At 45.8% G+C, this 15,890-nt stretch overlaps 1 protein-coding gene across 2 annotated transcripts in view; it reads right to left on the reverse strand.

The window, feature by feature from the left end:
* The window catches only part of TMEM117 (transmembrane protein 117), a 415,577-nt gene extending 402,057 nt beyond the window's left edge, over window positions 1–13,520 (reverse strand). Inside the window, exons 1-2 of one of the 2 annotated variants that reach the window (XM_084749248.1) lie at window positions 13,191–13,520; window positions 4,843–5,145 (exon numbers count right to left, since the gene is read on the reverse strand). In XM_084749248.1, the coding sequence (XP_084605374.1) occupies window positions 4,843–5,119 (277 nt within the window). In that variant the 5' untranslated portion in view covers window positions 5,120–5,145; window positions 13,191–13,520. The remainder of the gene's footprint in view (window positions 1–4,842; window positions 5,146–13,190) is intronic. The other variant, XM_084749249.1, reaches the window with a different exon arrangement.
* Window positions 13,521–15,890: the final 2,370 nt, after the last annotated feature.

Below are 15,890 nucleotides of genomic sequence, written 5' to 3' on the forward strand. Positions count from 1 at the left end.
GGAGCTCTCTCTCATGAACCAGGCTCCACACATATGTAAAAAGCAAAAGGAAGTGAAGGCAGAAAGGGACGGGAGGTGGGAGTGAACCCTGAAGGATTTAGGGTGGAGTGGGAGTGAGTATAAGCAAAACACATTGTGTGAAACTCTGAAAGAATTAACAAAGATGTTATCTTTTTAAAAGGAGGACAGTCAGGGAATATTGTATTATAAACTTGCTCTTGTGCTTAAATATTATGTTCTGTCCTTTGATGAAAGCTTACGACTCAAAAAGAGAAAAATCCACGTACGCATTTGCCACTTCACCATTCAACACTGCCTGCACAAACAGAAGAAAGAATAAACCACTTACTAAAATGTACGGCAACGAAATCCTAGCATTTTGTAGAGAGAATTCTGTGTAGACCTTGAAATCTTCATTATTGCAGACAGCCAAAGCAGGTGATGCTTTCCACTGCCCCTGCCTGGGTCCCATGGAATTTCAGAGTTCAGTGAGGGTAACAGGGCTCACAGAAGGAAAGCAAACTAGATTGCCCCTCTTTTCCTTGACTTCCTGACCCATGTACTAGTTGGGAAATTTTTCACTTCATATTTAGAAAAAAATTTAATTATTTAATAAACCTAAAAGGTTAAATTTCCATCTTATATAAATATTATTCTCACAATTTCTCTATCCATGAGTAGAAAATCAGTCATGCTAGAACATAGTATTTGAATTAATATTTAAAAAAAAAAAAACTAAGCCAGGCAGTGTGGCGCACGCCTTTAATCCCAGCACTCAGGAGGCAGAAGCAGGTGGATTGCTGTGAGTTCAAGGCCGGCCTGGTCTACAAAGCGAGTCCAGGACAGCCAAGGCTACACAGAGAAACTCTGTCTCAAAACAAAACAAAACAAAACACTAGACTCAGCCAAGCAAACAGGAAACAGAGACATCAGAGAGTGCAAACTGATGATTCAATAGAGCTCCCTTTCTGATAAATTGTTCTACAATATTCACCAAAAACTAGTCTTGAACTGAAGACATTCTTCTGAATGCGTTCCTCAATCACCTGCACCTGCTAGCATGGTGAAGCGTGTAATCTGGCTCCCGTTAGCTGGGGCAGGAAGACTGAGCGTTCAAGGCCACCCTGGGCCACAAAGCAAGACCCTGCCTCAACACAGAAACCATGCGGCTTCCTACATCGAGGTAAAACTGCAATTGTAACATTGTAGCTCCCACGTAAATAAATGGATACCCGCTAAACCCTTTAAAAGGGCGCTCCCAGGATCACTCCAGTAGCCTCACTTTGGATGCAAACTGACAGTATCCTGTTGTTCTTCTGAAGTTTACTAAGAGACAATAAAGCATATGAGAGACTTAGAATGAACTGCAGGGGACATGGTATTTTATTTCATATCTACGTCTGGCATTGTTACTGGAGAATTACAAAAAGTGAAACTGCTTCTCTGATGTCACAAATTATTCTATATCAGGAATATATCCTGAATGAGGCATAAACCATCCTGGTATTTCTGTAGCGTGAAGCTCTGTGTTTGTCATTTAGCATCCGTCCCCTCAGCATGCAGACACCATCAGCAACATCAACTGCCATGGGCTTCTACCCTCACTTACATCATTAAAGGCTTAAATATAGCTTTCTAAAAATGAATTATGTATAAAGGCTAGCTATCTGGGAACCAAGACCGAAACATTTATCACTTATCAAGCCAATAAGAACATTTGTGCTTGCACTAAAGCTTGGATTCTTTCCCACAATGCTGCAGGCTATCAGGTGAGGGCATCCTGCCACACTGCTCTGCAGCATGTAGTCTCATGTAGAGAGAGAGAGAAAAAAAGCTGGAACTGTTCAGGATGCTTCAGAAAGCAGCTCAAAAGCTGGGACTTGAAGAGGAGAGAAGTTGGCCGAGGTGTCAGAAGATACCATAGTCACACTGGAGGGCTATGTAATGGGGGATAGTAGGGACACAGCAGGTTGGGGGCAATACGGTGTACACCAGGGAAAGCCGAGAGTCGGGCTGGAGGAGTCATCAAGACCCTTGGATGCCATCTTGTAGTTGCTAGGAGTTACTTAGCAACTAGCAACATAGTAAAAATCACTCCATCCTCCACCGGGGTGGGGGGGTGGGGGGGTGGGGGGGTGGGGGGGGTGGGGGGGGGCTAAGAGGAATGACTAGAGTTCATGAGCCAAGGAAAAGAGATGAAGAGAGGACAGTGAGCAAGGGTTTGGAGTTCGTCAGGAAGCTGGCCCAGGAGTCCACCTGTCTCACTCTCGAAACGTGCAACGTAGTTTCTCCTTCTTTAAGATTCGTCATTTCAGCAATTATAAGTAAAGAAGGGGAAAAGGAAATTGTCAAACTGAAGCAATAAAATTGACAGTAAAATCTTCTCTATCGTAAGCAGAGAAGTTAAGATGCACTTTGCGTTGTTTTAAAATAGTTCGTACTCAGCATACCACCGGAAAGCTAGAAAGCTTTCCCAGAGCTAAACTACTTACACTAACAGGAGAATTGACCTGCAGGCCATGATTGGAATCTGGTTTTCGTATAAGAGATAAGAACTCATAAGAGACTGGCTAGGCAAAAATGTGGCGATTACAAAACCAAACCGCCTACCCTCATTATGAAGCCGTTATTTAGATAGCTAGATGGTTCTCAATCGTCCATTCAGATGCTTTTCTCCAGCCATAATATTCTGACCCACTTGCCATAACTGCTGCATTTTTTTAAAAAATTCCCCAAATGGCTTACAAGTACCTCCAGCCATTGCTTGTAAGGAAACCGACTGACTTCCCTCTCCAGCACTCCCTAATTTGGAAACTGAGCCTCTCACCTCACATTTACACACATGATTACTCCACACCGCGCCATGTTCCTTTGTGTCTTCTGTGTCAATGACCTGGCCTCCAGACCACAGGCGTGTGGAACTCTGAAACCACACCCTGGAACCACTATGGAGTGACTGTCATTCAACTGCACCCACAAGCCTTTTCCCTTTCCATTTTGCCTGACCTCTGGGAATGCTTGGTTTTCACCCAGTTGAAGCTCTTCGCAAGACTGTTAGCTCCCTTCCTGCCCAGCCACATTCCACTTTACAGGGGCGTTTGGTTTTTTTTTTTTTTTTTGCAAAATGCAAGGCTGAGCAATGTGTGGCACATTTTCAAGCCTACGGTTCTGGGTGACTGAGTTCCCAAAGAGGAAATGCGGCTTGATCCAGATTGGCACATTCATTCGCATTTGGAAGTGGTCATCCCCGATGGCTCTCCGTGATAAAGAGCAACCTGTCCACAGGCCCACTGACCTGCCTCTACCCAGTGTTCCAAACCTTGACCACACGCCTTAAAGTTCCTTATTATTAAAGTACCTTTATGTTTGTTCTTCATAGTAAGGTTCTCAGACGGGGGGTTGGCTCACTTCATTGCTCCTCCACCCTCGATACACAACTTGAGCATCATCTTCATCCAGGCCTGCATCTAAGGGACAGGGGTCTCTGCCCTCGCACCCTGGAAGTCTAGGATTTCTTCCCACATTCTAAGGCCAAGACTAAGAGAGACCTTCGGAGACGCAGTCGTATTTATTTGCTCTGTAAATATGTTTGCTCTGTGTAAATCACTCCCAAAATGCCCAACTTTAACTGTTATCGTTGCTGAGGACAATATGCTTTTATTATCCAACTCCTTATCACGCTAGTACAATACGCTTTTATTAAAGTCTCTCGGTGGCTAAGCCATCTGCAGCACTCATATCTGATTTCACCCTCCCAACACACCAGCTTAGTGAGTGTTGTACATTCGCTTGTTTACCTCTCTCCTACCAGAAGGGAAGTATTCATGAGAGCAGGGACTTTGCCTGTTATCCGTTCTACCCTAGTATCTGTGTCTGGTGTGTGATAATCAAATCTCTGTGGGATAAGGAGCTCTACCTCTGGACCAACCTCAAGTAGATCAGCAGTGTGAGCCATACCCTGCTGGATCAAAGCCAGTCTCTTCCCAGGAGTCTCTGAACTTGGGCAGGGCTAGTCTGACTGAGTAAATGGCTGCTGAATCTCAGCCTGACAGAGCTCTAGGCCTAATTCCTTTCAACCCCCAGAGCCCAAAGTGAATTTCCTCCTTGGTCTCTGTGAAATGCTCCAGTATCCTTGTAATTGTTTAGTCATTTTTAAAGATGTATTTATGTATTCTATGTATATGGGAGGGTTATGTGCATATATATCTGCACAACAGAAGAGAACATTGGATCCCATGGGACTACAGTTATAAAGGGTTGTGAATTGCCATGTGGGTACTGGACACTGAGCTCAGGACTTCTGGGAGAGGAGCCAGCGCTCTTAGCTGCAGAGCCATCCCTTTAGCACAGCAGTTTGCAACCTGCAGGTCATGACCCCTTTGGAGGTCACACATCAGCCTGCATATCCCCTATTTACATTACATGTCATAACAGTAGCAAAATTATAGTTATAAAGTAGCAACAAAATAATTTTGTGGCTGGGGGTCACCACAACCTGAGGAACTGTATTAAAGTGTGGCAGCATTAAGGAAGTTAAGAACAGCTGCTCTAACACATAACTCGTTACTTTTTAACTTAAACTAATTTTTCTGATATTTATTACCGAGAAATTCCTTAATACTAAATTGTTACTTTGTATATTATACTGTACAGGTTCCAAATAAACATCATCTGCCTTGTGTTGATGTTAAGAATCTGCCTAAGCTACAACAGCTCAGGAGAGACTGGGGCTAGAGGACAAACTGCAAACATCTGGGCCTGGAGTGTGCCGGAATGGAGAGTTCTGTCTTGGAGATTGGAGTCAAGAGGCAGCAGCATGGCAGCACACGGCACGGTACTTACCAAATAAGCGCTGATGGAACAGAAACTTGCCAGCGATCAGTCCTGTGAGAATGGCCAGTAGCCATAGAAGCACCTTCAAAATCCTCCAGCCAACTCCTCTAGGGTATTTATTTGTTACAAATGAAAAGCAGTTTCCAACAACAATAACATTGGCTTCTGTCTGGCTGTGAGAAACTGGGTCCTCCGCGAATATCAAGAAATTAAAGAAGATGACCAGGTAAGCCACGATCATGCGAGACCAAGGATGCTGGAAATAGTAGCGGAAGTCTTTACCCATCCTTCAGGCCTTCGATGCTGCTTGGCCTACGTAAAGAAAGATACAGAGAGTTAAAGCCGGAAGACAAGCAGTTTCTCCACTGTTCAGAACTATTCAGAAGTTCCACAAGAAGATGTGAGGGAAATATCACTCCTGTTCCTGCCTGTGGCACCAGGACAAGTCTCAGGTTGAAGAAAGTTAACTCTGTCCTCACCTCATTCTACCACCTTTTGTTTTGTTTTGTCTTCTCTTCTCTTTTCTTCTCTCTCTCTCTCTCTCTCTCTCTCTCTCTCTCTCTCTCTCTCTCTCTCTCTCTCTCTCTCTCTCTCTCTCTCTCTCCAGGTTTCCCTGGCTGTCCTGGAATTCACTCTGTAGACCAGGCTGACCTCAAACTCAGAGAAGAGACCTGCCTGCCTCAGCCTCCCATGGGCTGGCATTAAAGGCGTGAGCCACCACCACCCAGTTTGGTTTTATCTCCTATCACTTGAGGACTAGCGAGCAGATAATAAAAGAAGAGACAGGAAGGGACAAGGGAGGAAAGACCACTGTCCAAAACTGAGGTCATGGCCAGGCATGGTGGCACACACCTGTAATCCCAACACCTGAGAAGCAAAAGCAGGAGTTTTAGGAGTTCAAGGCCAGCCCAAGTTAGTAGCAAATTAGAGGCCAGCCTGGGCTACATGAGATTCTATTTTTAAAAAGTGAGCTAATGACTACACTGAAGAAGATGGGGAACAGAGCACACAATCTTCATAATGTTTTTAGACATTTTACCTTATGACAATGCTGCAAAGCCGTTTAAGAGCTCAAGCAATGCAAACTGAACGCTTATCACCAAACACCCTGCTCCAAGTCCCTTTCTGCATGGCGGTGATGACGTCATTTGATGGATACAGGATACGCTTCCACATCTATTTCTAGACATTGTCAAATGGGCATATGGGCAGAAAATTCCCTTAACAACTCTTTACAGTCTGGTTAAAGAACCTCAAGGAGGATTTAATATACCCAAGTCTATACTGATCATGTTCCTGGGGGAGGGGGGGGCACGGTAGCGGGGAGGCAGGGCTGGACCACTCTGCTTCTGGAGAGTGACGAGAAAATGGGAAGACGTCACAGAAAAAAAAACACATGGCCAAGTCCAAGTACCAGCCTGATAAGTAGGATGATTCCCCGGGTGGAGATGGCCGGGGTGCTCCTTCTAGGCAGTGGCAGGCTCTCGCAAAGGCACAAAAGGGCATTGCAAACTCATGCCCACAGCAATAGTCAGAGCATGCACATGCCCTTCTTCTTAACATGTGAATGCCCAGATCCTCAGTCCTGCTCAAGAAGTCCCCCTTCTTAAGAGCTGCCCCACAAATCCCCTACACTGCCACTCCCCACGTTGGGCCTGCCTAAATCTACTGCGTCTTGTGAAAGGAGCCTATGGCTAAAGCTATGGTGCGTGTTTTGTCAGCTGAGTCAGCAATAGTAACTGTTTCTTCAGCGATTACAACTGTTTACATATTAAATAACAGAAAAAATACAGGACAACTTGACTTCCATCTGCTAGTTCATTATTCTTGTTTCACAGTTGTTGGTTTGTTTTTGTTTTTTGTTTTTTTTTTTTTTAAATAAATCCAAGGAGATTTTTTAAAAAGTAGGAAGGGAGGAAAGAGCCTGCAGCATCCACACAGCTGTGTGCTAGATGTCTGTACGTAACATTACTGTGTCAGTTTGGGGTCACAACAACCCTCTGAGTGCTGGGGTTACCATTCCCACCCCTTCATTTCACAGCGGTGGCGGGGGGGGGGGGGCAGGAAGGGGAGGGGAATTGAGACTCTCAGAGTTTGTGAGTCACCATGCAAGAGAGCTGTATTCTGAGTCTCGGAGTCTGACAGCCACAGGCTACAGCAGCCAGGTCAGCTTCAGCTACACTCCCCATCTTGCAGAGAGGAGCTAGGGTCCAGCTCCCAGGATGTAGAGCCTTGCGTACTTCCTAGAGGTACACTTGTCTCTTAAGACAATGGCATAAATTCTGTAATATATGGGGGAGGGGCGAATTCAAGAGTCCTTCACAGATCCTGAACACTTGGAGAAGGCAGTAGATGGTGGGAAGCCATTGATTAAGGTTTTCATTTACCCCTCGCTGAAAGTATAAAGATGACACACAACCTAAAAGCGACTCAAAGCCAATGGAAGATATGAGAACAGTCACCAAGGCCCCAAAACCCCATTCAATACTCCTGGCTCATGAACTTCAATTAAAGCCATAATCTAAGTTAATGAAGAATTGGTACAACTGTGTTTTGTTTTGTTTTTTTAAAGCAAAGTTAACACACACATGGATTGGCCATAGAATTCACCCAAACCAACAGTTTCTGCATCTTTGATTCACAAGCCGGCTAAGCCATGTCAAGTCTTGGAAGATTTTCATGAGTGCTCAGAAACATTTGTTCCCAGGGTCTGTGGCTCTAACTGCCTAAGAATAGTGACTTGCACATGATCTGGGGACCAAAGAGAAAAAGCAAAGGAAGCAGAAAAAAATGAGTAAAATGAATGTCCATCATACCCAATACTGGAACGACCTCACCGCTGACAAAAATTTACGCAGAGCCCCTGCAAGTGTCCAGAAAGCACCACTATAGAGAAATCTCCAAAAAACCTCATCCCAAAGACCCTGAGTCTTAATGGGCTCTCCTACATGCCTAGCAACACAGACACACCGATGCAGGTGTCCCTTACGTCTCTCCTCTAACTGACTATGCTCCTCTCTTAGCACTGGTGCTGCTGATGGGGTTGCCACCACTCCCTCCTCCCTCACTGCGGGTGCACAGGACAGGGAGTGCATGTGGGCTAAGAAGGGAGGAAACAGACACAGGCCCTTGACTCCTTTCTTAAAGGTGAAATACTCTTTGACTTGAATTGCTGTGGGTTTGTTGGTTTGATTTTGTTTTTGTTTTGTTTTGTTTTGGTTTTTTTTTTACTTCAGAATCTTGCTTCGTGAGCAATACAATGTCCACGTGCCCGGGTTAAATGAGCGCATTCAGAAATTTTTGGAGACAGCAGCAGCAGCTGCTACCCAGCACTTACACTATTCCGGGAGACAGAACGACAGTGCTGAACAGGAACCCTACACCAGTGCCTGATCTCAGCTAATCCCAAGTGATGCTGCATATGTTCCTGTCACTATCGTGTTACAGATAAGGACACGAAAAACTCCAAGCACTTGCCGCCCGCCCAGACCCAACAAAGAAGAAAGTCAGAATTGTAATGCCCAGGCCTTGCTCGGCCTTCCTCGTGCACCAGTGCTGGAGATTGGTCCCACAGTAAGCGATTTTGTCATGTTCCCCATCCACTGGCTGCCTCCTCCAACAGCTCGGGGACTTCGATCCCAGCCAAATGCAGCAGGACCTTGATATTGATCATTTGATCTTTTCTGTGAGAAGCATCAGTATAGATTTATTGTTTTCTTATCCTCAGAAGTTAAAGTGATCTTTCCCAGCTCTCAAGCCCTCACACAGTTACTTGGGAGTCTTTGTTTATGCCTATTCTGTGACTTTAGGCACAACAATGTCAGAAGTTTGTCAAGTCCTTGCAGCCCCGCTTTCTGGTTTTTTAGATTCCCTGATAGGATTTAGACTGCCAAAACTGTTCCTACCTTTGCAGCCTATATTAAACATCTTCACAGGCCATGGGTTCATTGGTTGACCCTGTAGTTAAGAATCTAGGATTGAGGTTTTCCAATGAAAATCACAGAGTTGGCAAATATTTTTGTTTGTTTGTTAATTCTAACCCCACAATTATATGTGAGAATTACTTCATCTTTACTCTCAGAAAGTCGTAGTGAAATGGTCCACTTATATGCTTCTCTTCTTCACTCGACCCTCCTTGGATCATAAGAGGCTATGTCCTTCCAGGGCAGAGCGCAATGCTGAGCAATCAATAGATGTCTACTGAATAAACTCAGTGGGACACTCGGAAACAGAAGGGCTCTCCTTATCTAAGAAGGCTCAGAAAGACAAAGCCATGTGAGAGTAAACATCTGCTAAGGAAAAGAGAAAAGGCAGTCAACCAGTCCTAAGCTTGCAATGATGGCACTGCCCCTGGCAGTACTGACAGCCACTCACAGCCCTTGCCACCAGCACCGGCTCTGCATTAGCATCACCATCGCAAAGGAGCAACATTGACTGAGTCCCTACTGGACACCGGACTCTGTATTGATGAGCTTTGCAATCACCTCTAATAGATTGAATAGCTGCCCGGCAAGGAAAGCACTCTTTTTTCTCATTTCACAAACACCGATGGCGAAACTGAGGGTTTAGTACCAGTGATAAAATGGTAAGGCTCGTCAGCAGTATGATACACACGTGGACCAACCAGCCCCAGTGCTTTACACTGTTTTCCCTACACAAAGCTTTGCCCCTTTACGTGCAGGTTAGGAAGTTTTCTAAAGGATTCGCAATACTTCCAGGATGATAAGCCCACTGTTACTAGGCTACATGACTATTGGTAGCATCATCAGAAAGAATGGAGGACCGTGGGATTGTTAATTCTTGTCCTTTGTTTTGGAACTTCAGCGTAAGTAGCTGAGTTGACCTGGCGGTGCTTTGAGAATTCTCCACTGATGTTCGTTCTAACTCTCAGAAGGAGAAAACTCCCTGCCTCTTAATTCTCTCATCCATAACGACAGTGGGGCAATGCCACCACTAAAGCCATGGAAGCGTTTGGTCTTACACACAGCAGCTGTAACCACAATGTTAGTAACTACAGGCTAAAATTGATCACCCGTCAGCTTCTAGAACATCTCCAGCTAAAGAGATGTGGATTTATACCAAATAACTAAGCTGTCTCATAGCTTACCAAAAGCTGACATCCCAAAGGAGTTTGTAAAGAAAGTGCTGTTCTATAGTCACTGAGTAGAGAACATGAGGTCAAGGGCTTCAGAAAAGAAGACTGACACCATCTACAGAGAAAGGGGTGGAGTCTGGATTTAATTCTAGAATAGCATTTGTCTGCCATTTGTTTGACATCTCTCACTCTCAGGTGCCCATGTGCTGAAGTTACTTGTACATGTCAGTACTGAATAATCATTTACTGATGGATGGATGGATGGATGGATGATGGTGGACGGATAGACAGATGGACAGACGGATGGATGGGGAATAGATGAATAGGTGATGGATGATGGTGGGTGGATGGAGGATGGATAGATAGATGGAGGCGAGTGGGTGGATGATGAATGAATGAATAAATGAATGAATGAATGAACAGACAGACTGATCGATGGATGGATGGGTAGATGGTGATGGATGATGGTGGATGGATAGACAGACAGGCAGACAGACAGGTGGATGGTGAATAGATGAACAGATGATGGATGGTGGATGCATGAATGAATGAATGAATGGACAGATGGATGGATGGATGGATGGATGGATGGATGGATGAACAGGTAGATGATGAACGGCTACTAGATTTGAGTGATAGAAACATGCCAAGTTCCCGTTCCAACAATACTGGGCCATGGATCGAAGGGCTTATTTTCAAGGCTCTGATGGTTTCCTTGTAAGGGACAAACATTAAACACTTAAGAAGACAGCATTTTTCTTAAAAAAAGAAAAAAAAAGGAAAAAGAACTAACGGAGCAAAGTAAAGCAGAGAAAGCTGATATGGGACATTGAACGCCTCCGAGAAGGGGGTCCAGACCTAGTGTGCTCCAGGAAGTGCAGAGCATCAGAGAGTGAGAAAGAGGCCAGGCAGGGTCAGGCAGAGTGAGGGAGCCTGATGCTATTCCTTGGTGTCAGCAGGGCCACAGTGACTGCTGTTCCAAGCACTCTGCAGGGGGGGGAGGAAGCAGGGGAACCAATGAGGAAAACAAATGCCCAGGTGAGAGACAGGCAGAGGTCTGGGCAGGTCACAAAGCTCTGCTTCTAGACACATATAAAACAGAAGCAGTGAGGTTTACTGGTGGACTGGCTGTCAGGAGGGACGGTCTAGGCAGAAGTCTAGAACGAAACTGCCATTTTCTGAGCTGGTCAACATATTTCCTGAAGTAAACAGAACATCGGGGGATAGAGAAAATACATTACTATTGACATTTTGGTTTTGGGTGACTTATATGTGTTGGGCTCTTGGAAAGCACTCTTCACACACTATCTGTTAGTCCTTACATCAACCATGTAGTAAGGACGCAGAGATTCAATGGGGCAGGATCTGCCCAAGGTCGTGTTGACGCCACCGACAGGCATAAAGGAGCACACCTGCATTTGTGTAGACCCTAATTAACACTATGATCCCATCTATGAAGGAGAGAGGTACCCAGTGAAGACCTCAACGTACTCCCCCAGGCAACATCTCTGATAGTGAACAGATGAATACACAGACAGGATGGCGGGACAACAGACCAGTGTTGTAGGGAGAAAAAGAAGATTCCTCTCCAGAGAAAGCTGACTATACCGGAATATCCAGCTCCATAAAAGGTGAGGTGGAAGAAAAAACGAGTAAACCAAATCCATATGTATTTCCTGGACCAGACTTAGGTAAGGATAGGCCTCAAGATAAACATAGGCCATTATCTCAAATTGATAGATAAATGGACAAGTATTAGAAGGGCTGGGGGTGGAAGCAATCCTTGACAAACAAGGTTCCGGCTCCATCCCTTTCACCTCAAAACCAAACAAGCAGAGGGAAGGTATAGGGGAAAGCACTTTGTGTAACACAGCACTCCTGATAGGCTTTATGACGTAAACACCAAGCACAGTGTACAACCGAGGAGCTTGCTTTCAGTCCAGCCCAAAGACCACATAGCCTTTTAAATAAAAATGCAACCTTCTAAAGCAATCGATGCAGCCACCTAAGTGGCTCTGCCTAAGGACCGGGACAGTATCTGTGGCACCTAGCTAATTTACAGGATCACATCCATAAGTCATATCCGTTCTCTTCACATTGTATCGAAGTTTTGGTAATTTTCCTCCTCTGTTTTTATCCTGCAATCTTTGGGGCATCAATCAAAGCAAGTTTTTTTTTTTTTTAAAGCCAGAATCCAAAAGCCAAGTTAGTCTGAAGGTCTTCCAGAAAGACGGCATCTCGATGAAATGGCAAATTGGGGGAAAGCCCTATTGAGTTATAAAGTGAAGACCACCATTAGACACTTTTAAAGTGCATCAACGGCCCTTCGGTGGCATTTGCTTGTCACAATCATACTCCAAGACAGCAATATGCAGTGGGTTAAAGTTCATTCATGCCTGGAGTTATCTTTTAAATGACTGGCAGTTAAGAGAAAATTAAATAAAACTGATGAGCACTGGTCTTTTTTGTTCGTTTGTTTGTTTGTTTTGTTTTGTTTTATCACAAGAATTAGATGGAAGAGTGGGAGAGGGAATGAAGAACGTCTGAGTCAAAATCCCCAATTGCTCTTAAACTATAAAGATTGAGGGAATAAGAAGATGATATTATATCCATGACTTTAAAAAAAATCAACATGATAGAAATAATTTTTACATAGATTTTACCACTATATTCTGTAAATTAGAACTAACTTCAGAAAACAAATCACCCCATAAAAGCTTCCTAGACTGAGGTGGGGGCACCTCATATTTTACATACTTCAACACACTTTTTCCTTTATGTCCACGCACTAGTATCAAGGTAAGTAACACACACACACACACACACACACACACACACACACACACACACACACACACCGATGTTCCACAGAGGGCAGAATGAATCATAGCAGCCAAGATGTTCTCTCACGGGTCAAACACACTCGCGGGCCTGTGGTATTTTTCAAAATAGAAATGGAAAAACTAGTTGTCAATTCTGTCACGACAGAGTTGGCGAACACACAGGCCTTCCTACTCCCTTCCTGAAAGGACACCTATGAAATGCAACCTGTTCCTTTAACCAGCAGCCAGGGGCTTGGGTCCCTGCGCCCCGGATCGGTGGAGCGGGGAAAGTTCCGGATGCCCGCGGCCCCTCCCCTGGATCCCGGCTGGCTGGGTCCCCGCCTGCCTGGCTCCCGCGTCCCCAGCCCGCGGGGCTGCCCGGCTCCGGCCTGCCGGCGCGACTGGGGCTGCGGGCGGAGGGCTGCGGGCCGCGTACTCACCGGAGGGCGCGCGGCTGGGCCACCGTGGCGGCGGACGCAGGACGAGCGGCGACACGGGCCGCGGCGCGCTGCTGTCACCCGGCTATAAATACCGCGGCCCACGCCGCCGCCTACGCCGGGCGCCCTCGCTGCTCCCGCCGCGCCGCAGAGTCGGCCCCGGACCGCGCCGGGCACATGCCGCCCCGCCCGCCCGCCGCGCCTCTGCGGAGCCGGACCGGACCGGGCAGGGCAGGGCAGGGGTGCTGCCGCGGCCTAAGGAGTCCGCCTCCCGGCCTTGGCCTGCGGGAACCCCATCAGCTGCACCCTGCGTGGAACCTGCTGGCAGCGGCGAGGACCGCTAACTTTCTAAGGCGGCCTTGGTCACACAGCATCCCTACTGCTGTGTACGGATGTGGAAGAGTGGGGGTGGGGATAGGAGCCCAGGGGTGGGCAGGAGACTCTCACACCTGCCTTCGGATTCTCTCTCTCTCTCTCTCTCTCTCTCTCTCTCTCTCTCTCTCTCTCTGTACATATATTATATATAATATGTATATTTTGCGTATATATTAGTGTATTGCGTATAGGTGTGTTTGTGTATATATACAGATATGCATATAGATATATACACATAGATATATATGTGCACATATAGATAGGTAAATGAATATGTGTATATATGCATATATAGTTATCTGTGCGTAAATACATACGTACACACTATAAACACGCATACAAGTATACACTGGCGCATACATTGCACAAATATGTAAGCACACGCACACTCATGCATACATGCACATAGATACACATAAGCACATATCTGACACTTGTTGTTTGGTGTGAGTATATAGTCCTCCGCAGCATGTGTAGGAGGACCCCCTGACCTGGCCTGAGGAGCCCCTGTTCAGTCATGTATGTCTGCTACTTACTCCACCCCTAACTGCAGCTGCTACCTTCCTTGGCTTGCTGGCTGCTTTGATATGTTAAAGGTTGCTACACTCAGCGTGCTGATAGCTAGCACTGCGTACTCACAGCCCATGCTAATGGGAGTGATCACATTTTGTACAGTGAGATGGAAAAGGAGAAAAGTCTTGCGTTTCAATGGTAGCAAATTTAGGAAGGCAGGGGCAGCCCTTTCCCTGGCTGCACTGAGAATTCAGAAACGAGCTTTAGTAAGGAGAGGCAGCTGAGACGTCTGCAGATTTTGAAACGGAGTGAAAAGCTAATTCTATGGGCACTGCTATCCCGCCTGCCGTCTTTGCAGTTGACATTGGTCATAGTTTATTTTCTGGAAATTGTAGCTTAGCCCATCTCTGGTGGTGCTTCTACAAATTTCCTCGAGTGTGCCCTTTGTCAGCATTGTGTACATTTTACTAAAATATTTGCTTTTTACATTTTTTTTTCAATTCATCTTCACCTCTTCGCCCCACACCATACTTTGAACTGCTTGGGAGCAGAGACAAAATCTTACCATCGCCTCCTCAGCACCTAATGAACTCCAGGAATCGTTCAGTGAGTTGGGGATTAACTTCACAGATGAATCATTCGTTTCTACTGTACTTTTATTGTTATAATTCCCAACAGCACCACCAAACAATTATGAAACAGTGTACCTGTCTTGCGTGCATTCTGTGTGCTGCATTTTCCTGGGTACCCACTTCAAAGACTGTTCAGGAAGTCAAAACTTGAAAATAATGGCTTCGTCTGGCCTCAGTTGCATGGAGCTTGTCACCCTACTTTTAGACAGTTCCTTGTTTAGTAAATAACATGAAAAAAAAAAACTCTTGGAAAGCATTTCCTGTGTGCTCTTGAGATGTCCGAGGTTCTGACCTCCAGCCAGCCTGTGTGAAGGAACAGGCCTGAGATGTCTGTAGTGTGAGTGTGCCCTTCTTCACCTCCCCCCCCCACCCAGAAGCTTAGGGGCTCCACTTGGACAGCCACCATGGTACTCCAGGTCAGCCTTATTTGAAGACCTGGCACGATAGCATTTATGCTTGGGTCTTAGTGGGTGACTTAGAGAGGTTAAAGGTCAGCTTATTGTATACCAGGCTCAGGGAACGCATGTGACAGCTATGAGTGTTCGCCGATAGTGAACAGAGCCAAGCAGTTCCCTTCAGGTCTCACAAGAGCAGGATGAGGGGAGCAAGGAGCAGAAAGGGTCCGGGGCTAGGTGGCTTTGTGAGTCCACACGCCAGCCTCTCACACAGCCTTCCCATCTTTCCGGGTTCCACGGTAAGACCTGGGATGCGGAATGCTGATGGGAACTCTGATGCGGCCACTTGCTAGAGGTAGCCTGAGGCAAACTGCTTCAACAGGAATCCCTTGTTTTTCCTTTCTTTACCACTGAAATGCTGAAGTGTTCAAACTTGACACAGATATAATAGCCTATTTAAGAACAAATCCTACTGAAAACTTAGACCACAGGCCTCCCTATTCAATCGGATTCCAGGCCAGTCCCTGCTCTATAGACATGTCAGAGCTTTACATGACCTAGTGTGCATAAAATACCGCTAGCATTGGGTACACAGTCGATGGTCAATGAAAGCCAGTTTCCCAACTTTTTAAAATATATTTTATTAATTTATTCATATTACATCTCAATTGTTATCCCATCCCTTGTATCCTCCCATTCCTCCCTCCCTCCCATTTTCCCCTTACTCCCTTCCCCTATGACTGTGACTGAGGGGGACCTCCTCCCCCTGTATATGCTCATAAGGTATC

The sequence above is a fragment of the Acomys minous genome (genome assembly GCF_964271855.1).
Source record: "Acomys minous genome assembly, chromosome: 12".
Taxonomy (NCBI): Eukaryota; Metazoa; Chordata; class Mammalia; order Rodentia; family Muridae; genus Acomys; species Acomys minous.